The 27512-nt window shown below is 37.6% G+C and overlaps 2 protein-coding genes across 18 annotated transcripts; one reads left to right on the top strand and one right to left on the bottom strand.

The window, feature by feature from the left end:
• The first annotated feature begins 796 nt into the window (after positions 1 to 796).
• Positions 797 to 23909, top strand: LOC127988208 (uncharacterized protein KIAA1614). 2 transcript variants are annotated; one of them, XM_052590835.1, is made up of 10 exons: positions 797 to 1071; positions 8756 to 9658; positions 11067 to 11136; positions 13122 to 13262; positions 14992 to 16166; positions 17232 to 17379; positions 19205 to 19463; positions 19641 to 19765; positions 21866 to 22038; positions 22118 to 23909. In XM_052590835.1, the coding sequence occupies exons 2-10, from the start codon at positions 8791 to 8793 to the stop codon at positions 22309 to 22311; spliced, it is 3153 nt and encodes a 1050-aa protein (XP_052446795.1). In that variant the 5' UTR covers positions 797 to 1071; positions 8756 to 8790; the 3' UTR covers positions 22312 to 23909. The 2 variants fall into 2 exon arrangements, with proteins under 2 accessions (XP_052446795.1, XP_052446794.1); XM_052590834.1 differs by lacking the exon at positions 797 to 1071 and adding an exon at positions 2810 to 3135.
• On the bottom strand, positions 3401 to 6878 carry LOC127988209 (structural maintenance of chromosomes protein 5-like). Of its 16 annotated transcripts, none has more exons than XR_008161580.1 (12): positions 6609 to 6874; positions 6224 to 6338; positions 6046 to 6128; positions 5837 to 5953; positions 5672 to 5719; positions 5504 to 5583; positions 5327 to 5416; positions 4814 to 4865; positions 4650 to 4734; positions 4344 to 4408; positions 4211 to 4277; positions 3401 to 3978 (listed from the first exon to the last, which is right to left on the bottom strand). XR_008161580.1 is itself a non-coding variant. In XM_052590838.1 (10 exons), exons 6-10 carry the CDS (start codon positions 4833 to 4835, stop codon positions 3694 to 3696), a joined length of 489 nt encoding a protein of 162 aa, XP_052446798.1. In that variant the 5' UTR covers positions 4836 to 4865; positions 5672 to 5719; positions 5837 to 5953; positions 6046 to 6128; positions 6224 to 6338; positions 6609 to 6831; the 3' UTR covers positions 3401 to 3693. The 16 variants fall into 16 exon arrangements, 3 of the variants coding, with proteins under 3 accessions (XP_052446798.1, XP_052446796.1, XP_052446797.1); XR_008161577.1 differs by having other exon boundaries at positions 4650 to 4703; positions 6609 to 6871; XR_008161578.1 differs by having other exon boundaries at positions 4650 to 4703; positions 5351 to 5416; positions 6609 to 6870.
• Positions 23910 to 27512: the final 3603 nt, after the last annotated feature.

Here is a 27512-nt window from a genome sequence, read left to right on the forward strand (position 1 = left end):
ATATATATTTTCACCATGTAATATATAATAAAATTTCATAATTGTCCTTTAAAAATAGTCTTTATTTTTTTCCTGTATGAATCAAATAGAATTTTACATGTAAGTCATTAAGAAAACTCTTTGTGATCTTTATAAAAATGTCATGTTTATGCATGCAAACGCTGAAAACAGTTACAACATTGTATTGCTCTCACCACTAGATGGAGCAGTTTCACTGGGGATTGGGACCAGTTAAAGTTCCTCCAAAGGAAGTCATGTAATATTATATAGTTTGTATTTTCAATGAAAAGTTACCAGCAGTCTTTATATGAAGATTTGCGTCAGCATCTGCAGTCGTCGTGTTCCTCAATCACAGTACATTTACCTAAGCCTTATACAGCTCAGTGTCTTCCTAGTGACCTTTCCCACTGACAGCGTAGTGAATGAGGGTCAGAACCAAATGATAAGGAATTATCAGACCCTAAACCCCTCATTCATGAAGCCGATGGAGCAGGACTGCATTAGACCACTTCACATTTGCATTTACACTAGCAAACTGAATCACAAACCACTTTCAGATCCAGTTTAACATTCAGAGGGTCAAGGTCACAGTAATAATATGGTTCAAATAGTGGCACTTCTTTAGATGGACTCTTCAGAGAATGTGATCATGTCCTGTAACCTGTAGACAGTGTCCACTTCCACTGCTGGGATCAGAGCAGGGAAGCTACAGCTGAGCTCGTTCAGTGCTGGTGAAAAAATAATCTCATCTGAGCCTCATTGACTCATACTGGGGAGGCTCGTGGGGGCCAGATTGAAGTGATTTACGCAACAATGTCTCGCCAGTGGTTGGCTGCTGGGGATTTTGTTTTGTCTTAATCTTTGGGCAGATTAACCGACCGAACCAATTGTGTGCCTCCACCGGGCTAATGTGTGGGGAGAACTTGTGGACTCAAAACAGAGCCCCTGCAAACTTCATCTAGACGAGAATATATTGCCCTGGAGGAAGTATGATCAAATGTTTTTTTCTTTGTTTGTTTTTTCCTGGATACTATGATGGTGAGCTATGCATATGACATCAGTGACTGACAGGTAAGCGTCGATGAAGTTTACATTAGAGTTTGTGCTGTTAAGTGAGTTTTTGTTTTTACAGTATTCTGTAGATCCGCAAAATGTTGAGTTTGTAATAGTTTTTAATCGTATATAAAACTACATAAAAAAAGATACATACACACATTTTTTCAAATAAATAACATCATTCATATTCTAAATTTTTGAATGTATCAATTTTCTACATTAATCTTTAAAATTGTATACACACACATTATAATTATGATCATATATATATATATATATATATATATATATATATATATATATATATATATATATATATATATATATATATATATATATATATATATAATGTAGCCTATTGATATTTCATAGTATTTATGTAATATACTTAAATTAACTTAAACTTCTATACTATAAATATGTTGTATAAACTATAAATATTTATTATTTATTGTCATATTATATACTAATACATTACAATTTTTAATTGTTTACATTTTACAATGATACAAAAATATTATAAAATAAAAAGTAATAACTTAATATATTTATTGTAAATATTTTTTAAATAAAAAATGACTCATATAAAAAGATATACTATTTTTACTATATTATTTATTATTACATTATATATTCATTTGTAAATTAAAAAAATTCTATATTTATAGCGTACATATCTATATCTATGCACACACATATATTATACTGTTTATAATGTTTTATTTCATATATATATGGTTTTATGTAATAATATATTTATAATATATAATGAGAATAATATCTATTTAAAAAAATCACAATTTAAATGTGAGTCATTTACATATTTGACATATTTTATATGCACACAATATTACATTAAAATAATTGTACATTTCAAAATGTCATTAAATGGATGGATGGATGGATGGATGGATGGATAGATAGATAGATAGATAGATAGATAGATAGATAGATAGATAGATAGATAGATAGATAGATAGATAGATAGATAGATAGATAGATAGATAGATAGATAGATAGATCAGATGTGAAGCCCTTGTGTTCCTGCATCATCATTAGTTGGTCTTGACTCTTTTCAGCATCCCTCCTCTCTGCAGCTGTTTGATTAAAATGAAACCTATTTACAAGGAATGTGAGACTGTGACAGAACGTTTCAAAACTCGCTTAATGACTTCTGTTTAGAGCAGCAGCAATGGTTGTGAGCGTATCTGCTCATATAACAGTCCTCCTCCTCGCAGGGCTGGGTCAGTGTCAGAGGAATGCATGAAGAAGAAGAAGAAGAAGGACTATTCATTGTGTGTCCTGCAGTTTATGCGTGCTTGGACCCAACTCTGCATGAAGTTCAAGACCAAGCCCAGTGCTCTCTATTACAGCTGGCTGTGCTTCAGCAACTGACCTCAGATCAGGGATTCAAGAAAAATAACCACGTATATGTATAAGTCTAAGTGACGTCTGTTGGTAAAAAAATAAAAAATACAAATCAAACCAGACGCCAAAAGCTCTCACGACGTGACGTTAAATAGAATAATAATCACAAAGACGCGCGCGAATTAACAAAGGAAATTCCTTGGCAGCTGGAATATCATATGTGAACTTCCTCTCCTCTGCACTTCAGAATTCTTCCATCAATTTTTCACCCAAATTCTAGTTTAGAATTACGCCACTCCCACCCCCTCGGGGGCGGAGCTACGCGGGCCGCTCCACCAATAGGAACGTCTCACAGGTCAGTTTTTCTCAAAGGTGGTCACGACTTGTCTCTATAGCAACGTAGCGATCGTTCAGCAAGTGGTTGAGTTTCTGTAACGCGAGTGAACTGTAGCCAGACGCAGCTGTTTAGGAGTCCAAATCTGAAGTGGGAGTGTGCCGAGCACACTCGAGCTGACCAGAACAGCTGGAGGAAGAAAGAGAGAAGATTTGGGACGCTCAAAACTGAAAACAAAGCAGAAACTAGAGCAAGATGGGATTTGTCTGGCAACTTGTGTTTTTGCTGACTCGAATATGATTTTATAAATCTTGAAATGACTTTATAAGTGCGCATGTGGCTGCTGTGGAGAGCAAACAGCAGAGGGAAGGAGATAGGTCTGACTGCAGAACCGCAGAACCATTACGTCACAACAGTCTGAGGACGACAGCGCCAGCCCGACTGTCTGAGGGCGGAAGTGGGCGGGGCAAGGAATTACGCTACTTCCGTGTTTTGGAACTTTTAAAGTTTAAAACAATGTTGTTATTATTAAGACTTTGTTTTAAACGATTTATTTGAAAATGTATATTTAAGACTGATTAACAATATTATACATTAGACAAAGCATAAAATTAAAAATAAATAATCCAATGAAAACAGAGCTTGAGAGTTTGAACATTTTATTCAGTTGAAAATAACTTTAAATACTCAAACAACATAGACCACCATACACAATAATATAATGGACTGAAAACAAAAAAAAAAACATTAATTTAAATAAAATGAGTTTTAAATAAAATCACACACTAGCTGTTTTCTAATTAAATAAAATTACAAAATCAAACTAGATAAATAAATTATATAAAACAAATTAAACCAAAGAAAATAAATCTTATAAAAGTTATACAGGCACAAATTTTACATCAATAATTCTCAAGAGAAAAATAAATAACAAATTAAAACTCCATAAACATGGAGTTTATTCTGAGGTGCCTTTCGTCGTGACATTCGAAAAGAAAAACTTCCATGTCCTGTTGAAACTGGAACTGAAACATGAAAGGCTTTTTGGCCAGTTCCAGATCATCTTTTCTTTCCGCCCGATCAAGTTTAAGAAGGGCCTCTTCCTGGTCTTCCTTCTTTAGGTCCAGATATGACGGCTCTTGCACAGAACCTCTGAAGGAGTGGCAGTTGTCCCGCAGCCATCCAACTGCGGTCCTGAGGTCTTTGACCATCTGTGGTTCCTTCATGAGAGAAGAGTTCAAAAAAATAATGAAATAATTAATTCATTTAAAAGAATTATTCTCACAAGAGAAGAGATGCACCACATTTGGCTGCTAGCTCATTTCCATCTGTTGTCCCTGGGGAGATTGGAAGTGTCCTCAACAATACATTGTGGTTTAATCAGGATGCATGTAAAGTAATGTTTTGAAATTATGCTCTTTCATGTGCCCGTTTGAGACAATAAAAACATACCATGTCGCCGGTTTCGGTGTCTTCTTGTGCTTTAGGTGGCTCCTGCACATCAACGGCAGCATGTTTCCTGTAACAAATACATTTTTAAGTAAATTTATAGACAGAGAAAAACTTGAGAAAGCAGGAGAGTTACCTTTCAATGGCAAAATTCTCCATGAGAATAAGGCACCACCATTTTCGAATAAGAGGAAAATCCGACTTGCATAAGGGGAGAAAGTGTTAACAGGTCAACTTAATGGATTATATAATCTAGTTAAAATATATATTTTTAACAAAGACTTATAGCTGTAAAATCAAAGGGTGCCTCAAAGACCATGTGCAGAGCATACTGAAATTCCCCCCCAAAAAGGAATTCAGTCAAGTTCAGGCAACCATATAACGGTTTCATTCTTATGATTTATCTAACTTTTTTTTTTTTACTTTCCCTTTTTTCCCTCACCATCAGCATGAAGATCCCACAGTCCACAGAGCCAGTCAGCTGTTGTGGAACATTCTAAAACAATGCAATTATCATTAAGTTATCCCTGTAAAGGATGTGACAAACATATAAAAACACAATCTATATAAGTAGCTTATGTTTTTTGAAAGCCTAATAAAACTAACCTTGTTCTTGATCAGCTTCCATGGTCCTGGAGCGATTCTGTTTGTCAATTTACTGCAACAAAATCAAACAGAAATATTTTAATATATTATAACCAGAAAAATTGGACAAAAAAAGCAAAGTATATTTACTCAAAAGCAAAAAAAAAAAAAAAAATTACCCCTGACTGAATTGCAAAAACAACATTTAAAATTTAGAATACAAAAACATGCAGCATGCAGATCATCATGCAAATGAACATCATGCACAGAATAATCAGCAGTGAACATCAATGAAGAGCAAACTTTCGAACAACGAACTTTGAACAGCAAACCTTGAACTGCGAACTCTGAACATAATATTTATATATGTAATGCAACCTGAAGACAGTCACATATTTTACATCACCAATCCCGTAGGGGTGAGTTGAATCAAAAAAATACATAGCCTTGTTTTTAGGCTTCAGAACCTGTGAAATACAGTTGTTAGTATATTGAATCCTAATATCACCATATAATCTTAAAGAGTTAGTTCACCCAAAAATGAAGGGAACAACATACACATAGCATTCAGTGTCCTGGCATCCAAGCAGGGAGCAGAATGTAATCCTTGGATCCTATGTTATCCTTGGGTGAACATAAGATCCATTCATTTGTTGTAACTGAATTTATAACTGTTCCAGTTTTAGATAAAATACAAACTGATGGACTTACTGGAAATGATAAAAATGGGTCCAATTCAAGTGGTGGTAGCCAGGTAACTACAAGGAATTTGCTGCAAACACATCTGTTGCCTAAGCATAACATTCATTTGCACATCCATTACAAAACACAATTACGTCTCCAGGTGATCATGAGTTATACAGTTGTAGGCAAAAATACCTTTTCCTTAGCCACCATGACGATCACATCAAGACAGCTGTTTGCAATCTGTTTTTAAATATATTATATATTAGTTATATAATAACATTAGTTAATTACTAACAAAAAATATATTAGCTGTATGGTAAATTTTTCTATTTTAAAAATCATTATTTGTCCACTTACTGTTGCCTCAAGCGCTGCATTGAGGCCCAAGGTCAAGAAATCTTTCTGCTGCAGTTTAATGCTTCCAACTTGAGCAATTGTCTCATCTCTGTCATTTTTACTCAAAATCTGGTTAAGCTTTTACCACAGATTAAGATAAAGAGACCAGAATTACATTCAGTAAACATAAAATGTGTTAATAAAAGTGTGATAAAAACAAACAATTTTACCAATGATGACTGCCAATCACTTGGCTGGAAATCCCAACAACTTCTACTGGCAGACAACTGTTTAATGTCACAAACCATTCCTGCTGCAGTGAAGACATAAATTATACACAGAATAAAATACACCACACAGTTTCTAAAGTATGTTACCACCATTTAACCCATGAATGAAAACACTCACCACCTGTTGTAACCATTGAAGCAGCCGGGGTACTGTCCTCCATCACAACATCAGTTCCACCTGCTTCCTCACGGTAGAAACAAGGCGCTGACCCTCTCTGAATCGATATGTGCTTCTATAGGTGAAATAAAATACAATTAATGCAATTCTCATGGTCAGAAAATTTAACAAATGCTGTAAAATACAACGCCAACAACAAATTAAATCACAAACCATGAATATGTAACCCAACAAAGTGATACTGTGATATTGCTAAATATTAGCCTAACTTACAAAATTATTCCTTTAAAAAAATATGTATATATCAGTACAGAGCTGTCTTGTATAAGCGTAACGTTATAATGTTAAGTATGTTGCATCTATCAAATATATAACTTCTTTTTACTTCTTTCTCTTCTTCTTTTCCTTGTTCTACTGTGTGCTCCGCCATAGTTAAACCTTTTATTGTCTATCTTTTACTGTCTAAAAACCTTTTAATGTTTATCTTTTACTGTCTAAAAACCTTTTACTGTCTAGTCTAAACAAACACGTCTAAACATGAACTTCCGGCATCGGGCTGCTACCCCGCCCACTTCCGCTCTCAAACAGTCGGTCTGGCGCTGTCGTCCTCAGACTGTTATGACGTAATGGTTCTGCGGTTCTGCAGTTGGTTATTATTGGAGGGAAGAAGGAGGTAAGATGTTTTTTCTGTTCTTCTGTCAGATTGACTGCTTTTGGGATCTTTTTAAAGTTGTTTGTCCAGCTTTCATGGCCAGCTGTGCGCGAGTCATTGCATCTTGTTGTGTTGAGCCATGCTTCTGTTAGCTCCAGTGTTAAATACAAGTCAGAGGAGAGAAGTGGCCCCCCGGATGAGTGTTGGTGACCCTGGGCCCCGTGTGTGTGTTTGGGGGTCACACCAGCAGCAGATGGGGTAGTAGTGATTTTAGGCTGAACTGTAGAAATCCACTGAGCTCAGTGTAAGACATGTCATGTAGGACTTTCACTTACTCGTTCCTCTGAAATGGTCTCATTTCCTGTGGTTTTCTCATCAACAACAGATTGCACTGGAATAAAAAGCATGCACATGGAAAGAATATAATGGAATATAATATAATAATGGAAATATAAGGATTTACAGGCCTGGAAAAGTCACATAAATGATCGATAATCATTGGGATTCCTGTAGTGAATACTTCTGAATACTATTTATTTGTACGCTTGACTCTGTGTTATTTAATTAGCTAGGAAGTGCCCTCTGTGAGCATATTTTTGTTCATTTATTTACTCTAAAAAGTCATGGAACAAAATCATGGAAACTTCTAAAGTGCTGGTTTTGAGCATAATTATTTTATTTATAAAAAAAAAATAAGGAAGAAAATCATCATCATTTAAAATCATGTTAATGTTTTAAAAAGTGATTACAATTTTGGGGATTTTTTTTCTTTTTTGGTGTGTGTCCAGATGGAATAATGTCTGTTTATCCAAGCATAAAGTACCTGGAGCACCAGGAAGGTGTCCTAATTAAGAGAGGACTATTTAAATCAAATTCATCTTCCAGAAAACTCATTCGTTTGTGAACTTACCTCCGAGGAAACTTACTTTTCTATTCTTGTCTAAATAATGGCTGTCAGATGCTAAGTTTACAACATGACCCGACTGCACCGTAGTATAGTAATTAAAAGTTAAGAGCATTCAGATGTTAGTTTGATGTCATTGTGCTTTGTGAGACGATGACTGGAGGTTTAAAAGCAGGAAAGTGGTGTTAAGCCCAAAGCTAAAAGTGGAATAATGTGTCACCAAGCCCTACATTATTCTCAGAACAGGTTAGCGTGTTGTATCGGTTACTTGCGAAACTATTTGTTCTACATCAGTGGCGTTAGTAGTTAGTAGAGCATATAAAACTTATGTGTTACACTAAAATATTCATTATTACTTTCCCTCAGCCTTGGGAAGTTCCAGTTTCAATGCCACAATGACATACTAGCAGTTGTTTGTGACTAAAATACTTTTTTTTTAGAATCTGTGGTCAAGTCCTGGACCAAAGCTGTTTGGAAAGAATGAAAGATGCAAAAGTCTCCTTGTCAACAAAAATGTGATTTATCTAAAAATTCAGTGAAGGGAATGGCATGCTTTCCACTGGTCTGAGGACAGTTAAAACCTCTGTGGTTACTAATGGCATCAAAAAGACAGTTTAAAATGCCAAATACAGTATATCATGCTGTAAGTGATACTGCCTAATGAAGGCCTGTCTGCACACAAGTATTTCCCTCAATCCATGATAAATGTCACTTTAAAAATACGAAATCTATCACTAAGTTTTTACACCCAAGGAGTCTTATTTTTATTGCTGTCAAACGATTAATCGTGATTAATCGCATCCAAAATACGAGTTTTTGTTTATGTGTATGTGTGTGTATTGACATTTACATAATAAATATACACAGTGCACACAGATATATTATGTAAATGAAAACTTTTGTTTTGGATGCGATTAATCGTGATTAATCGTTACTAGTGAGTGAGACCTAACTTGTCTCTTTCCATCCCCTTTAGCCACCATAATGCTCCACTGACACTCTGATTCAATCATGGAGGTCGCGGTGACCTCTGAAGATACTGAACCACTGCCTGCTACCTCCCAAAACACTGACATCCACCTCAGGGAGCCAGAGGACGAGTGTCTTTCCTCCACCCCGTCCTCACCGTCTAATCAGCAAACTCAAGGCTCTGCTGTATCTGCGCTGCAGTCCAAGGTCAAGTCTCTCTCCGAGCGCAGAGTTGCCTGGAAAGAACCTAGAAATGAGAACCAGGACTTACGAGTGGTTCCCGGGACCTTCATCCTGGGATACGCCCTCACGGATGCTTGGGGCTCCAGCAGCAGCGATGAAGACGGGGAACCTCGCAAGCCCCTGATGTTCACTGCCGGAGATCCCAAGCCTCAGGTAGGATTTAAGTACGATCCCATTTCTTCAGAAAATTTGCTGGCAATTCCACGTGGCCTTGGAGAAGGAGCAAGCCTGGAGAACCTCTCGAACGATGCTTGCAGGGCTCAACACGATGCTTCTCCATCTGACAAACCATGGATGCCTCCAAAGTGTTTCTGGAGGTCCATGAGACCGGAGATGCCGGTTCTAAATGGGAACGTTCCTGTGGGGAAAGATGGACCAAATACAGGAACCATGGGACACAAAATGGGGCACAAGTTTCCAAGGGAACTGCAAAGGTCTGACAGCCTGGAGAGTCATCTACGCAGGTACAGTCACGTTGAGTTGGGACAGTGTGGACTCTGGCGGGCCGACAGCTTGGAAAGCATGTGCAGCAGTGGAAGCTCACCGTCCCTGGCCGAGAGGGTCGAGATGAACCGAGGTCTTCTCAAACAGATGCTACAGAAAGCCCAGAACAAAGACCATGTGCCAGGACAAAGGATAGAAGACCCGATACACAATGATGGTAGAGGTAATTACAGTGGATCAATGACATGGCATTTATATATATATATATATATATATATATATATATATATATATATATATATATATATATATATATATACACACATACATGTATATATATATATAAGATGCCATTCAGACTTGCAATGCCTTTAACACACCTCTTCTATGATGAAAACGTTTAATGTTTCCGAATTATATTACATATGGATATTTTTTGGGGGATGTATGACTGTACTTAAATATAACAATGAAGAAAAAGTCTGTAAAAATATGAATAACTATTACATTAAAAAAAACGTAATTATTTATTCAATTTTTGTATTATTGAACACTTTTTCCACTAAATCACTTATTAATCACATTTTTCTTTTGTTTTTACAAAACATATTGACTCATTACGTAAATACAATAAATGAAAAAGGTTTGAAATTTTCATTTATGAAATTACAAAATAAATGAAAAAGCTCCAACCAACATGCAGAAATAAACCAAAGCATAAAACAGGAAGTGACATCACAGAGGACCCCTACAGAGCCTCATGACTGTGTGTAAACTCTTAAGTTGGACCTTTTTTTTTTTAAAGTAAGTCCAGGCTGTAAGATGTCAAGTGGTGTGACTCCAAAAAAAATAAAATAATTAACAATATTTATGAAAAATATATAATTTATAACGTAATAATAATTTTAAGTTGTTTTTATTGATTCCTTATTTTATTCTTTCATTATTTGTATTATTTTAAATATTTTATTAGGGCCCAAGCACCGTGGAATTACTCAGTTTATTATTATTTATTTTTATTTTGTATAACAAATAATCTTGATTAAGATGTGTGAGTTATTAATTGTTATTGGATATGGACACCACATGATTTATATGAATTACATTAAAAAAACAGCTCTTAAAAAAAAAACATGTAAACATGAATAACTATATTTATATATATTAGTTGAGATGTAATTGTCATTGTAATAAAGCGTAGCAGCGCTAATCTGGAGTTATCAGACAGGTGTTAAATGCCGTTAGCACATGTCTGACGAGATGACATTGTCTCCTTTAGCACGTTTATGGATTACACGCAATGATCACACATGACCTCCCTAATGAAGCAGAGGTCATATAGACGAGAGAGCTGGATAATCCAGATATGAGGGGACAGAGGGATAAGAATGAGAATTACACTGATGAAAAACAACTCCGTCTAACAGTGATAAAGGCTAGGAGATGGGAAAACAGAGACAGTGTGATGTTCCCCACTTTTACAGCTCCAGATTTGACTCAAACATGATGGCCTTGTCAAGTGAGATAAACAGCTGGCTTTTAGCTGTCAGGCAAACACAGTTCTATATTAAGTCAGTATTAATTAGGGAGATCATAAGCCGTGTAATCTGTCTTTGTGTCTGTTTTTTTAGGTATCTGTGGCCTGAATGAGAGTGATTGGGATTCTGGGATTTCTCTCCAAGGAAGTGAACACAGCCAAAAGTGAGCAGCACAGACTGATGCTCTCATGTTACACGCAGCATGTGTATCGAGCTTCTCATGTCTCATTTCAGCTTCCTGAGACTCTCAGAAGTAGTGTTCCTTAATTCCTCCTAAAAAAAAAAAAAATAACTTCATGAACGTTGAACATACAAAAAAAAGTGTAATGTGAGCTCTGGAGAAAACAGCTGCTGATGCTTTTCATAAGCTGAGGAACGAGATCATATCATCGGCTCTTCCTGCCGCTCCTTTAAACTCCACCTAAGAGCTGAATAACAAAGGAAATCGCTCAGCTTTTTTCTCCGGACTAATAAAGATGCCACAAATTCTTAAAAGAACAAACCAGACAAATGGGTCTTTGTCAGATATATGTGTGTGTCTTTAAGAACATTAGGAAAAACTGTACATTAACAGTATAATTGTGATATTTATGTAGATTTGTTTTTAAAATGTGTTCTATAAAAACAATATAAAACACATTTAAATGATGATGAACTGAGGCATGAAATCATGTTTGATAATAAACATAATTTTTATTATTATTCTAATTTTTTTTACATTACATCTGATTTATGATGGTATCCATAAACTCTTTTATGGTTTACACCCCCCCCCCCCAGTTAGCATGCTTGATGTATTAAGTAAAAAAAAAAAAAAATCCTAATAAATAAATAAATAAACAAAGATAAATAACTAGTCTATCCATATTTTTAGTCTGAGACAGACAACTAAATTGGATACTAATTTGAAGAAACAAATGTGATTTTCTTTGGTATTATTTTACATAATTTTGTTACATTACACACTAAATATAGTTAACGTTGAAAGATAATAATGCCAAGTTCAATTGTCTCTGATTTCTATCATTGTTAAGTCCTGCAGTATAGCGTTTCCTGATAATGACTTGTGCATTCGTATTTATGATGATTTCATAAGCATTTGTATGGGATAATTTTTTCATAAATTAGTGTACTTGGTGAATATCGTTTTAATAATCCAAAAAATCATAAAACACAAAAAATAAATAAATAGTATATCTATATTTTTACTTAAAATAGTGAATTAGTGTCAGACAGGCGACAAATTGTCTTCTAATTTGAAAAAAACAATATTAATTTTAAAATTATTTTAATTTTTTGTAAGCACACACTAAACACAGTTAAAGTTATGTAATAATGAGACTTAGTTCAGCTGCCTGTGATTTCCCTAATCATGCCTTCTGAATTATTATGATTTCAAAAGCATTTTTATGGATTTATTTTTACATAAATGAATGTACTAGGTCTATTTAGTTTTAAAAATCCAAAGAAAAGAGATATGAACAAAACTAGAGGCTTTTAAGAACTATAAAGAACTATTATATCCATATTTTTACTTAAAAATAATTTGTGAATTAGTGTCCGACAACAAAATTTGCTACTCAAAAAAAATATTACAATTAATTTTAATATTTCTAATTCATTTCATTGTTTTATTTTACATAAATGAGTATATCGGTTTCGCAAATTCATGATGTATTTAGTTTTGAGTTTAATTAAAGATAATTTAATTAGGCAAACAAAAAAAATATTACACAGTAGCTATATCCATGTTTTTGCTTGGATTCAAAATAAATATGTGAATTAGCGTCAGTAACAAACTTGGCTGAAAGTTTCATGAAAAACAAATATATATACATTTTTTAATTATTATTAAGAATATTTTACATTACACACTCAACAGACTTAAATTTATTACATTAAACTAAGTGTATGTCTTGGTATCACCGTATTCCTGTTTTAGAGTAATATTCAAGCCTTTGATCATGTAAACATATGCATAAGTCCATCTAGTGCATCATAATCAGGTACAAACCCCACACACACTCAGCGTCCGTCAGCCTAATTAGTGATGACGGCCTGCTCCACTTAATCCCCACACTGCACAGGAGCTGACGTGTTTCTTTCTCTGTCTCTCTCTCTCTCTGTCTCTCTCTGGCCGGCACACAGGGCCTTTGTGTCGGGCGACGACCTTCCGCTGAGCCCTCGCCACGAGCAGGCCAAACGACTGCTGGAGAGAGCGCGTATGAAGGCCCGGTCCAACCCTCTCAAAGCCGACCACACCATCCTACCCGTCCAGAGGGACAACCCGTAAGTTTTCCAGCTCTCTTTCTCTCTAGGCCTTGGCTTGTTGGGGTTTCGGCTGGTGGGGGAGGTTGGGGTTTTGAGGCTTAGGCACCATGGGAAGGGAGGGTGACTATACACGACTCTTTTCATATCAAAACAAGGAAGCCTTCGTCCTGCTCACTCTTGAGGATTTGTGTTGGGGCTGTAGATCTTAAACTGTATTATCAGGTGCTGGACTGAATAGTCTTTAGAATAGTTTGGAGACAGGCAGATCATAAAAGGGAAGGGGGGAAGTGTTTGTCAAATCTCTTTTCAGAAGCAACAGGTGCTGTTTTCTGTTTCAGTCTGGCATATTATATAAAGACATGAAATAAGGTTGTAACTTCTATGTATTTGTATGAAAATGATATACAAGTATTGTAGAATAAGTCTAGTATCAAAGAAAAGAAAGATACACATTCAGTGCTAGCTGTGAAACAGCAGGAAGCTAATGGTAGTCTGAATTTAAACGTCCTCCTCCAAACTCTTCTGTTATATAAGACTACCTGAATTAGTTTACAATGTGTACACGCGGCCGGTGGCTCTAAATCCCACTTCCCCGTCCAGTGCTCTGTTCTCTACCTCAGCACTTTCACACAAAGACAGATGGGCGAGCCGCCCCAAACGCCTGTCTCCTTGTTTGGTATGAAGACAAGCGGCGTGCATTGCATGGCAGCATCCGGAACAGATTAGGGCAATTGAAAATGTCACAACAAAACCTGACACACACTGAGAACAGAGATGGTTTATATATATATATATATGTATATGTATATATAATATACAAATATATTATATATACATATATATATATATGTATATATAATATACAAATATATATATATATATGAATGCTAAAAGTGATATTTAAAAATTAAATTAATAAAAGTAATAGTTAATAAAAAATGTATCAATAAAAATACTTTTCATGAATTTGTGTACTTTTTTTGGATTTAGTTTTTAAATTAAATTAAATTAAATTAAATTAAATTAAATTAAATTAAATTAAATTAAATTAAATTAAATTAAATTAAATTAAATTAAATTAAATTAAATTAAATTAAATGTTCTGGCTCAGATAAAAAACTGAATAAATGAGTGAATTAGTGACTGACAGATTAAAATTCTCCCTTTTTATTTAATGGGTGCTTCTCTGAGCCGTGGCGCTCTGCTACACCTGTCATGTCTGCCAGCTGTTAATTTCCTTCTCCCTAATTCCCTCCCTGCTTCTCCCTTTTGGGGAAAACAGCTCAGTGATGTTGAGCACACTGCTGTCAGCTTGCTCTGGTTAAACTTAACACTTAACTGCCTCTCTTGAGATCGAATGTTTAAGACAAACTCGCAGCTGTAAAGTCCCATAGGTTTCAGAAGAGTAATGGGCATAAAACTCCAGGTGCACTTTAATACACCTGTAGATTACGATCCCTGCACTTGAAGCAAGCAGGGGTTATTTAAAGGTACTAGTTTTGGTTTTACACAAGCTCATGTTTAACAAAATCGAAATGCTTGGCATACTAAAAACAACCTTTCTTAAAGGAGTAAAGAAGCATGTCAGGAATGTGCACAGAGGAGCCAAAGAAGAAGGGAATTTTCCTCAGGAATTTGTCCATGTCTTCATGCTGAGAGATAGTCTGCCAGTTGCTTTGGCATGCATCCGTTTCTAACTAAGTGCTCAGGAATGCAACTCATTTCATATATGTGCATGTGTGTACAGGGAGCTGTTGTCCTGGGTTGGTGTACCCTTACACCAGGCTCCTCTTGCGGGGAAGGAGGGCGTGGCGGTGGTCTCTGGAAACCTTAGTGACTCCTCCAGCGGCGACTCGGCAGGTGGAACCCGCCGGAGACTCGGACAGTCCCCAACCCGTGTGCGTTTCGAAGACGAATCAGAGAAGGAAGCTGAGGTGCGCTACCTGGAGCGGCTACGCCAGCGGCGCAGGGCTGGGGAAAGAGCGCAGGGGCTGCTGGTGTCCAAACCCACCTTGTCGTCTTACATCAATGGACAGGAAGAGACAGGACATGGCTCGAATGATTCAATATTCTGGAAGCCAAAAGCCAAGAAGAGTTTGTTGAATGGCAAAGAAACAGCAAACAGGCAGTGCAACTCTTGCGGGACCTTTCTAAATAAACCCCACGGGCCTAGCTTGAACTCAAATACTCTGTCTTTACCTAATGGGGAAGTCGAAGGGAAGAAGATACCATGTTGGGTTGCTCCCACCCTTCCCAACCGGCTTGTCCGGATCGAACAGATTAAGGAGACGTACATTGGGACGAGTCCCGCTATCGTCCACAGTGATGGAACGCACTGCATTCCTGCGGATAACGTGAGCGGTAGAGGCACATTCCAGAAGCTAAAGAAGAAGGTCCGAAAACAAGAGAGCAAGCAGGAACCCTTGTACGTCAATGGCCTGAGGGCTCCAACACCCCCGGACTGCAACAGTGGAACTCAAATGAGCCTTTCGAATGGACTAGTATTGCCACTCAACCCCTATGCCATGGATCCCCCTGGACAGAGAATCCCAGCCGGGTGCTGCCCCACATCCACCAAGGGAACTATAGCACCTCCATTGCCGCCCAAAGGAGAACCATCAATGTCCCTGCTTCCTCAGCCAACCCCTCCGCCTCTCCAACCGAAAAAATCAGCCCTAAAATCCAGCTCAAAGAACCGCTCTAATGGTCAGCGGACCGTCACACTCATGTCTTCCCCGGAGTACCACCTGGACTCCACAGAGGCAGGGGGCGCTGTGGAGAGCTATCTTCAGGAACAGGCTTCCTCTGGACTGGGTTACTGGGAGGACAGATCTGCAGGGGTCACCCCTGTACCCATACTCAGGACGAGCCCAGTTATGTGTGCTCGAAACTCACCCATACGAGGGGAAGAAAGGCTAACAGGTTAGTTTAACTACAATGGCTAATAGTAATTGAGCTATCGGTAAGCCCCGCCCCCCTTAGTTACAGTTCATTCAAACGGAGCTGCTCACTCTTACAATCACAGCTTCAAAGTATGAAAACCTTGTCATAAAGTCTTTTTGAACAATTTTGGACACATAAGGGCCACCACTCAAATGGGAATTAAATATGCCATGGATAGATTTTCAAATAAATATGGTGGGTAACTTTTAAGTCCAACATACCATCCAGCCTGGACGTTTCTAGCAAGCCTAAAAGACCTTGATTGGCTGGTTCAAGTGTGTTTAAGTAGGGTTAAAGCTAAACTCTGCAGGAGCAGAATTAGACACCCCCTGAGACAATCCCCCTAAACAAACACTGTTAAGTGCATAGATTGAGCACATTGGTGATTGCCTGAAGACCCTTCTGGTGACTAGCACTCAGCTTTAGTCACTTAGCTAAAAATGAGTTTGCCTTGACAATAAACAATGGCATAAAGTCATAAAGCACTAGCTGCTGTTGTGTACCACAAGTGTCCAACCTAATAGAACGTTCCCTTTTTTAATACATAGTTGAGCACACTGCAAAGGACAAAGCTAATATTTAGCACTGTGAAGGTTAGATTTCAATCGCACGCTTACCTAATCTAATCTAAAAAAATGAATCAAAGCTTTTCCCAGAATCAAGCCGCTCTTCCAGGTAGACCTCTGAGCCCTGATCCAGTCAGCAAGGTGACACCTCTGGGTGAGCACATGTGCGTTTCTCTTCACTGCGTTCCTGTCCCACTGGGGATTGTCCAGATCAGCAGATCCACACTGTCCTGTCGGAGTAATCCCACAGTGGGCCGGTCGCTAGTGCGATCAGCAGCTACTCTCTCTCCTTTCTCCTTCAACAGTTTTCCATCCTGTGTGACACTACTTGGAAAAGCATTTCCTCACTTGCTTTTCAGCTACATAATGTTATATTGTTAACATATTAACATATTCAGTTTACACCTTATCAAGATTCATCTTCAGTTTCATCTATTATCCTATAATACGCACAGCCATGTTTTCTATTCTTCGCTAGATGTGGACCAGCAGCAGAGTACGGGACAGCTGGGATCTGATGCAGCATCCAGCAGTGCTGAATCAACCCAGGCTTGTCTCAATGACGGACACATCAGAGGACCAATCAGACCAGTGCATCACAGGGCAACTAGCCCAAACTTCTCACAGTGAGTAAAGAGGGAAAGAAGGAGAGGGTGGAAATAATGAATATGCTTTGTTCGTACTAGGGCTGGCACGGTTCGCTGAAAAAAATCCGAACCGTTCGGTTCACCCCACACGGTTCGGCACGCGCTGGGACAGCGGTTCAACGTAAATCTGACAAAGCATCTGTATGGTTTGCTGGTTTGCTATAAATATCACGTAAAACAAACTGGGTTCAACTAATATGTGTTTCTGCTGATGGATGCGCATTCTGGATTCCCAGACATTACAACAATAGCGATGAGAAAAAAAGAAAAAAACATTCACTCTTTATCAATGTGAATTACTGCTGGAATATGAGCTGTCATTTATTACGTCACCACCCGGGTGCTGATAGCGCGCGCGCACAGATGAGACCTGAACATCACACGTTAATATGCGTTTAAACTAAACTCATTTAAGCGTTGTCAGTTTAAACATTTAATAGCCAAAGGACACGAGCTCGCGCGCGCAGTGAGAAGATTAGTGCATGCGCGCAAACCCGCGCCTCAGAACGCGCGAAAACATTAGCTCTCTCTTACGTATTGTGTTTAAATGGACAAATTCACACAAAAATTATGTCAAAATGCCCGTCTTGGTAAGTATCCTACAGCGGACATAGCCGGCTGAACGCAGGCCACTGTATCAGTGCATTCTCTTAAAGTGACAGTCTTTATATTAATCGAACCGCAACAACAAAGAAATCACTCACTGCTCTTGATTAAAACGCTTTTGTAACTCTAATACAGATTAATCTTTAATTTATACAGTCCAATATGCAATACTGTTTTACATTTGATTACTTTAGAAATCACATCTAGAAATATTATTATTCTTTTTTTTCCCATAAACATAGGAAATACTGAACTATACCGAAAACTGTGACTCTAAAACCTTGAAACAAACCCAACCATGAAAAAGTTGAACTGTGCCACCCCTAGTTCGTACCCATATCTACCGTATTAACCCTTTTTTTGGTAAGCACTTAAACAAACCAGATCCTGTACTAAAATGTACAATCCTTTCTCTGAAGAATGTAATTAACGGGGGCCACAATTATACGGATTGCTTTGGCTCTTAAGACTCAAAGTAGGTCAGAGGAGATGTGGGCCAGGCTTCCTTATGACTACATGATTGTCTACTACAACACTGACCCCTACTGACTGAGAATCAGAATTGCATTAACATTTTTACAGACCTCACAAAATCAAAATTGCTGTAATATATATATAGAGAGAGAGAGAGAGAGTACGGTCAAACGATTAATCACATCCAAAATAACAGTTTTTTTTTTTTTTTACATAATATATGTGTGTACTGTGTATATTTATTATGTATATATAAATACAAACACTTGCATGTATATATTTAAGACAAATCTGTTGTTCATATATTAAATGTATTTATATATAATATAAAATATAATAATATAAATACATAAATGTAAATACATATAAATATTTTCAAAATATATACTGAATGTATATATATATATATATATATATATATATATATATATATATATATATATATATATATATATAATAAACAAAGCACACATACATATATTCTGTAAACAAAAACTTTTATTTTGGATGCGATTAATAGTTTGACAGCATCACAAAATCTAAATTGTGCCATGAAATAAAATTAATGAAATGACAAAAAATGTAAAATAAACTGCTAAAATACATCAAAAAGGTTTAATTATTAAAAGTATTATTTATTTATTTAACCATGTTATATTGTCAATGTGGAGATTAAAATAGCAAAGAAAAGGCCCTGAAATAACCTGAAAATAATGTTTTTCAGAGCGGGGACGGATGCAGAGCAGCGAGAGGGTCGACCCAAACTCTCCCTGCGGCGGTTCTTCTCCGCCATGGGGCTGAACAGCGTGGGGTTGCTGGGAAAAGGACGATCCAGCAGCATGGATCAGCTCAGCCTGCACCCCAAACCAAACTCAAACCTGAACCAAAACCCTCGGCCGACTTCCCCCTCCAACTCCCCCAGCCCCACACACAGACACCACCACCAGCTGAAGAAAGCCCCCTCGCTGCAGACTCTACGACTGGTTAGCATCTATAAAATAAATCCTTCAGACGTCTCTCAAAACACATCTAGATTTCGTGAATCTTATGAATGGGTATTAATTGCAATCACAGAGATACAGTAGATTACATGGATGTGTCAGTATGGTATTTTTTTTTTTTTATATATCAGCACTGACTGTGCCATTTCTCACCACTAGGGTTCTCCATTTCTCCAGCTGAGAAGATCTTCATCCGCTCAAAACCTACAAATCCCCAGAAAGAAAACAGACCGTTCCTCTGCATACACTCCAGGAGAACAGCCCTGTAGTCCAGTAATAACCAGGTACAGCAATTACTCCAAACTATATATATATATATATATATATATATATATATATATATATATACACACACACACACACACACACACACACACACACACATGCATTTACAGCAAATATCAGAAATGTTATGACTATTGTAAATATTATAATAGTAAATGCATATATAATATATATTAATGTATTTACTTATATAATAAGTATTATTTTCATGCATTTTTTAAATGTTCACATTTTTATAAATATCATAATTTGAGTCATGAATATTGTTTTTAATGCTATATTATATATAACAAAAATATGCTATAAAATATACTTGTATTTAAATATAAGATATGTAAAAAATAGATGACTTATTATTAAATAATTTATTTAAAAAAAATTTTTTTTCGAATATCAAGATTTTAAAATACAAAATGATGATAGTTATGAGGGTCTAAAAGCATCCTGCCTGCTTTTCTTGTCTTGGCATTGACTTATGTCAAAATAAACGGTACACAGTGCACAGCCCTTGATCTCAATAAATCAGTTTATTTGTAACCTTTCGGTGTTATGAAGGATGGCAGCTGGAAGCATGGCCTGCTCTGTGGAGCATGCATCGTGTTCCTGTAATGCTCAGACAGCTGTCGTGTTGTGCAACAGGATAAGTATTTTCCATTGACTGGGTCAGCAGCAGCAAGGAAAAGAGGGAGAGAGGGAGGGAGGAAGGGAAGATAAAAATAGAGGGGTGTGTGTCTGCCAAAGAAAGACATGCAGGGAATGATCACCCGTCTACATGCTGCTGCTGCTGCTATATTCAGCTTCTTGCGTGTGTTATTAGATGCTGTCTTTGTAAGTGTGTGTGTTTGGGTTGTTCACAGTGCCAGATAGTGTGTTTGTCGCCGGTGTTGTGATTCAATCACGTCTCTGTGTGTGTGTGTGTGTGTGTGTGTGTGTGTGTGGTGTTTATGAGTCTGTGAATGTGTGTCTGAGTGAAGGAGAGATAGCCAGAGAGGAATTCCAGCCCCAGTGACTGGAGACAAGCTGCAGCTTGCATCATCTTTCTCCAGAGCCAGTAAGAAAGCAGCGAGCCGCTACAGAGACGGACTGTTATTGGCTGCTCGCTTGGATCTGACAGAGAGAGAGGGAGATAAAAATACCAGCTGAAATACAAGGAGCAAACCCTGCGATACGTCTGGGGACTATTGTTATCTGACTGGCTTCCATGGACAAAAATTCACAGTTGAAAAACACAATTCTGTAATATTAATTAACTATTATATTATTTAATATTATATTATATTTTTTCATGTCATGTCATAAGGCCCTTTTATAGTATAATATAATAATATGACAGTGCCTTGTGATATTTATTTTTAGAGATTTATTTATTTTGGACATGTAAAAATGTATTAATCTTGTTTATTTAACCTTCACAGGTTAAGATATGTTTCTATACAAAATAGATATTACATTTTATTATATTGTATTATATGTTCTGTCTGTTTACACAGTACTCTAAAAAAATTATATTAATATTATATTAATGTATAAGATAAATACTTATACACTAACATTTCAAATGTATTATATATATATATATATATATATATATATATATATATATATATATATATATATATATATATATATAATATAATATAATATAATTAGAATTAAAAATATAATGATATATTGATATTTTAAAATATGTCATAACTTTTATAACAAATATAATATGACCTGAGGCTGTCTGTTTACACAATACTATTCAAAAATGAGATCATATTATATTATAAAAAATAATTATTTGTGTGTGTGTGTGTGTGTGTATCTAATATAACATTTTAATGTATTAAATTATTTATAAATATATGATTATAATTAAAAGCAAATATTTAAATATCATTTAATAACAAATCACACAATACTTATTAGAAAATGCATAGCAACAGATTGAAAAGATTTTTCAACAGCTTTGGCCTAGTGGTTTCACATTTTTCTAAGAAAATGTAAAATAAAATAGAACTGACATAATTCAAAATAATACAGTCAGTCACCCACCATATAATCTGGCGCTAAAATTTGTAGTCTTTTTAAGTAGATAAATCTGTCTGTTTTAGGGGTCTTCAGCGAGCCTTGAGTGTAGAGGACGTGGGGCGGCCCAGTGCGGTGCGTCCGGTGGGACGTGTGGCCCAGGCCTTCCCTGACGGCACCATCCTGCTGGAGCTGTCCAGACCCCCCAACGGCCCCTTCGGCTTTCTCATCTCACGAGGAAAAGGCAGGCCAGACTCAGGTGAGGGACCTTCCGCTCTTGTTTTCATACACTTCTGACTTAGTCGGAAAGTTTAAGACTAACCAGCGTTATGTTTAAGGGGTGTACATTGAAGAAATGGGCGACAGCAATATGGAGAAGCTCTACACGGGGCTGCTCGGGGTCGGAGACGAGATCTTAGAGGTGAATGGTGAGAAGGTGGCAGGACTCAGTCTGGACCTGGTGACACGTTTAATGACTCAAAACAGCACAGCTTCAATCCGTGTACTACGACACAGACGCCTGCAGCGCTAACTCAAGACAAGACTGTACCAGAACCACATTTTGTTGCAGTCACATAAACAGGAACATCAGAAATATCAGGGACGGGTTCGTGTAATCGGCAGTATTATGTTTAACTGACCCATGCAATGATCACTCAATAGTCCCTATTTAGAGATAGCAAATGAATTTTTTTATAAATTTTGTTACAATCCAGTTTAATTTTTTGGGTGAATTCATCCCTGTAGCCACTGTTATGTCTAAAGGCCTGTTCAGACCAAAAACAATAATAATAATCATTCTACAGTTATGAAAATAGCAGAGTCCACAACTATAATGATAAAGACACAGAGGAACAGTATTGTTGGAATCACTTTCCAGTTGAGGAGTGACAAAAACACTGGCAGCCAATCAGAATCCATCCTGCTTTAAATAGTGTGAGAATTTAAATCGGACGATGACAAAACTGCAGTGAACGTTTATAATAAACAGCATGTTATTGCGCGTTGCAGTGGATGCAGTATAGTTAAGTCATAACAACTCTGAGAGAATTTAGCACGGTAATATACATGGCTAGGTTAATGTGTTAATAGATCTGCTACTCTACCGTGACTTGCTACTGTCAATACATGCACAGACAGCTGTGAGCATGTAGGAAATATCGCCGTTGCTCATATAACATACATGAAATAACCCCCTTAAATAACATGCATGACATAAACCCATAGCTGATCTATATAGGTGGAGCTGGGGGAGGTGGAGGGTTTCTGAAGCGTGTAGCGACTGCTACAACAAACACTAGCCGAGTATTTGAATGTTGAGCAGCAAACTCATTGGCTGCTGGTACGAAAGAAACCCGTAAACACTCTAGTTATTGTTTTGGTGTGAATGGGCTTTAGTTTACAGTGGTACCTTGAAAAAACACGCTATTGAAGGTGTGGTCACATTATTGAACTTTCTGAGAAAAACAGGCACATTGTCCATTGTAAAGAGCGCAGAAGAAAAGTCCAGCTCAAACAGAAATCACTTTTAAACCAGTCAACTTTCTGTTGGTCCGTGTGGAGAATTCACGTGACCAACTTGGACATGAGCAAAATCTATGTGGGAACTTTTTTTGCCCTCATGCGACACAGTTGTAGTGCAATCAAGGACAAGGATATTTCATTTACTGAAAGTTCAACCCAAGTGTTATTGCAATGATGGATAGTCTAAATGTGTTTGGCAAAAAGAACAATGAACATGATGTTTATCTATCTTCTGAATATTCTGTTTCATTCAATTCCTCCGTTGCTTTGGCATTGGGTTCTAACACGAAACCTTCTGCTGACGAGTAAACAGATCTGTATCGTACACAGTCAAAAGAGGTTTATATACTCTCTTAGAATGGCTCGGTGCACACGCTGCAGTCGCATTGATCATCAGCTCTAAATGCTCTTTAGTAAATGGATTGGATATTTCTCCATGAGCCAGCACATCGTTCTGCCTCTACAGTGCAGTCCGACACCATTAGCGTGCTCTCCTGAAGGATACCAGTATTATGGTACGTGCAACGCAAAAAGCTACCAACCTAATGTATTTTGTTACATTTATTTATACGTGTTCCTATGAAATAAATCAACTGGCTTTTGAGAGATGGCTTGTTTTATGTTTTCTTCATATATTGTTAGTATTTTAGTAGGAAAGGGAATACAGTGTGTTGTTCATCAACATTATGCTATAAATTGGGTGGAGTCAGAATAACTTACACTGAGCACGGAAAGTGAGGAACAAACTGACCTCTGCTTCATTACAGTTTGCACATATTCTTTTGTCACATATTCTTCCTTCAAAAGAGCCGGTAAAAGAGTCGCGTCATAACGTGCGTCATCACTTCGACACGGCATTAGATCTGGCTTTTGTTCACACAGTGCTCGTCCCGGGTCAAACCCGGCAATGTTACTTGGTCCCCGACCCGGGTTCAATGCCGGAATCAATCCCGGGACGTGGTTGCTTTCACAAAGAAGGCGACCCGGCAATGTTCCGCCAAAATGCCGGGTCCGACGTGCAGTGTGAAAGGGGCTTCAGCTAGGTATGGTAACCCAAACCCAGAATTCATGCTCTGCATTTAACCCATCCAAAGTGCACACACACAGCACTGAACACACACATAGTGAACACACATCTAAAGCAGTGGGCTGCCATTTATGCTGCGGCACCTGGTGAAGCAGTTGGGGGTTTGGTAGTCTCGCATAGCCAGACCTTCAGACTGACGGCTGTCTGGAATCTATGGCAGCTTTCATTGGCTAAGCCCCACCTATGAGGCCATTTGAACGACACATCAAACAACCAATCACAGTTTGTTTCGTTCAGCATCACGTTTCAGGGCGTGGAAATGTCGCCACCGGTGTGTAAAACTCTCAGACGTATTTGAAAGATTCTATGCTGCGAACTTTTAATATTTGAGATACTTTCAGATATCCAGTGTTTTGTTGTTCCTGATAAGCGCTCATAATCACAGTCTTTCGTGAGGGGTTCGGCGCCACAGTGTAAACATGCGCTAAAATTTTGCATTTAACAACTGCCCTGACATCTCACACTGAAATATAATTATAACATTGAAATAGTTTATACAAAAATTGAATTGTGTTTTTTTACTCTACTGCCCCGTATTGTGCTTTTAAATACACGTTTTGTGACAGAACAAGATTATACATCCTACTGCGCTGCTTTTCCATTTCACACACACACACACACACACACACACACACACACACACACACACACACACACACACACACACACACACACACACACACACATATATATATATATATATATATATATATATAATTTCACTACTCATGTTTCACTTTTTCAACACAAATATATGATCTGTGGAAATGGCCTCTAAAGCCCCTTTCACACTGCACGTCGGACCCGGCATATTGCTGGGTTGCCTTCTGTGTGAAAGCAACCACGTCCTGGGATTGATTCCTGCATTGAAACCGGGTCGGGGACCTAGTAACATTGCCGGGTTCGACCCGGGACGAGCACTGTGTGAACAGCAGATCTAATGCCATGTTGTAGTGATGACGCGCGTTATCGCGCGACTCTTTGACTGGCTGTTTTGAAGGAAGATCAATTTTCCCATCAAAAAATTATGTGCAAACTGTAATGAAGCGGAGATCAGTTAGTTCCTCACTTTCCGCGCTGACGCCGAGATCGTTCGCTTAATTCAGTGAAAGTATACCGTGCCTAGCGTTTTCGACTTGTACATTACACGTCACGCCCTGATGTCACGTGTCATTACAGGATCTTTTGTGTGTGAAAGCACGCACATATCCCATAGACAGTAAAAGAAATGGACACAGCGACCCCATTGGAACTCAATTGAGAGAAGTGAAGCCCATTTTTAGCATTTTTTAGCACTTCCGTTTCTGACGGAGCTTGACGACGTCAGCAACCTGTCTGACAGATGTAAATCTTCTAGTAGCTGTGCGTGAAAACTGCCATCGTTAATCTTGCAGAGACGGCGATCTTGAGCGGGGAGTTCTTTGGCGTGAGTGAGCATGAGTAAGTATTCTGATTAATTATCTCCCTTGACTTTTTATATCTCCTCGTCCCCCCAATAGCCTCATAGACAGTAAAAGATTGCCTGTGAGCTTCTCCTCCTGTCCATACGGTAATTTCTCTACTGCGCGACAGAGAGTCGCTGGTTATGACGCAATCGTTAGCCTATTTTTTACAAAAACTGCTTCTACGGGAACAAAGTAAGATACAAGGTAATGGAGCCTTTTATACATTTTCGAGTTTCTTTAGAAATAATTAATGGACAAACGGAGTCTTTAAACGCCTCAGATGTAAAGTTATTCGCTGTCAAAGTGACGCCAAAATGAATGGGAGTCAATGGGATGGTAACGCAAGTGAAGTTCTGCTACAAGATGGGGGCACGCGGCCAACTTCAACTTCTGGTCGAGTTCCTACCCACCTGCCATATCCCGGGTAATCACTGGCAGTGTGAAAGTGCAAAATCTAGCGACCCGGGAACAAATGCCGGAACACTTTACCCATGTATTTGCCGGAATGGCAGTGTGAAAGGGGCTTAAGAGTAGCCTATACAGGATTGGGGTTATCAATGACAAAACAACACGAGCAGAAGGATTTTACAGACATGTTTGAGGGTCTTGGTGAAGCACATGAGCTGGTCAATAACCTCGCCTGTCCTTCCCTATTGATTAGACAATGATTGATTCCATCCTAGTCACGACATTGAAAACACACACACACACACACACCAAACAAAACAATCAAATACATGCATTTATTAAGTCAGAACATTTACAAAACTAATTAAAAATAAAAAAAACTTCTAACCAAGCTGCACAATCTCATTCATGTCGTTATTGATGCTTATATGCATTTACAAGCTTCATCTTTAAGCAATTATATGCTTCATTACCCAATATTCATAGCTGTGTCACGATAACTAGAAAAGAGAAGTGACTTCTCGATTGTCCGCGACAGCTGTTCAACAGGACTCCGGGTAGGTTTATAGTCGTCCTGTACTCTCATAAACATGATAGCTGCTCTCAAGTGCGGGTTGATGTTGTGTTTGTGTGTAGGGATGCTAATGAGCTCAGCTGGCGGAGGAGTGTGTCTTTTCCCCACCTCCACCTCCCCATGGGTACGAGAGCTCAGCTGTCCCCTCCACTTACTGCGGGATAAAGGAGCCCCACGCCGAACCTGCATCCTGCACCTGCTGCCTCACACACACACACACACACACACACACACACAGTCTGGAAATCCATCATTAGAAACACTCCTGCTATGCAGAGCCAATTTTAGCCACAAATATCATCACTAGTTTATGTACATCTCTCCTTGAAATAAGAATTGCTGTCAATATTTTGCACTGCATATACCAAAAATATTTGTATATTAATTTGATATATAATTTAGTGCTGGGCAACGATTAATCGTGATTAATCACATCTAAAATAAAAGTTTTTATGTACATGTGTGTGTACGGTATTTATTATGTATAAATACGTACACATGCATGTATATATTTAAGAAAAATATGTTATGTTTATATATTACAAATATTTGTGTATAATATAAATTTAATATAAAATTTAAATTAATCCTTTAAATGCTTTACTTTGCATAAACATATATAGGCCTAATATTGATATTAATATAAAATACATTAAAGGAACAAAATAATAATCATACTATATATGCAAAGTTAT

The sequence above is a fragment of the Carassius gibelio genome, chromosome B22 (genome assembly GCF_023724105.1).
Source record: "Carassius gibelio isolate Cgi1373 ecotype wild population from Czech Republic chromosome B22, carGib1.2-hapl.c, whole genome shotgun sequence".
Taxonomy (NCBI): domain Eukaryota; kingdom Metazoa; phylum Chordata; class Actinopteri; order Cypriniformes; family Cyprinidae; genus Carassius; species Carassius gibelio.

Coding starts and splice junctions, on each gene's coding strand:
- LOC127988208 (XM_052590835.1), top strand. CDS start 8,791: ATGGAGGTCGCGGTGACCTCTGAAGATACTGAACCACTGCCTGCTACC. Junction 9,659..11,066: donor GATACACAATGATGGTAGAG/GTAATTACAGTG, acceptor CTGTTTTTTTAG/GTATCTGTGGCCTGAATGAG. Junction 19,766..21,865: donor TGTAGTCCAGTAATAACCAG/GTACAGCAATTA, acceptor TGTCTGTTTTAG/GGGTCTTCAGCGAGCCTTGA.
- LOC127988209 (XM_052590838.1), bottom strand. CDS start 4,835: ATGGAAGCTGATCAAGAACAAG. Junction 4,278..4,343: donor GAGAATTTTGCCATTGAAAG/GTAACTCTCCTG, acceptor TATTTGTTACAG/GAAACATGCTGCCGTTGATG. Junction 3,979..4,210: donor ACACCGAAACCGGCGACATG/GTATGTTTTTAT, acceptor TCTCTCATGAAG/GAACCACAGATGGTCAAAGA.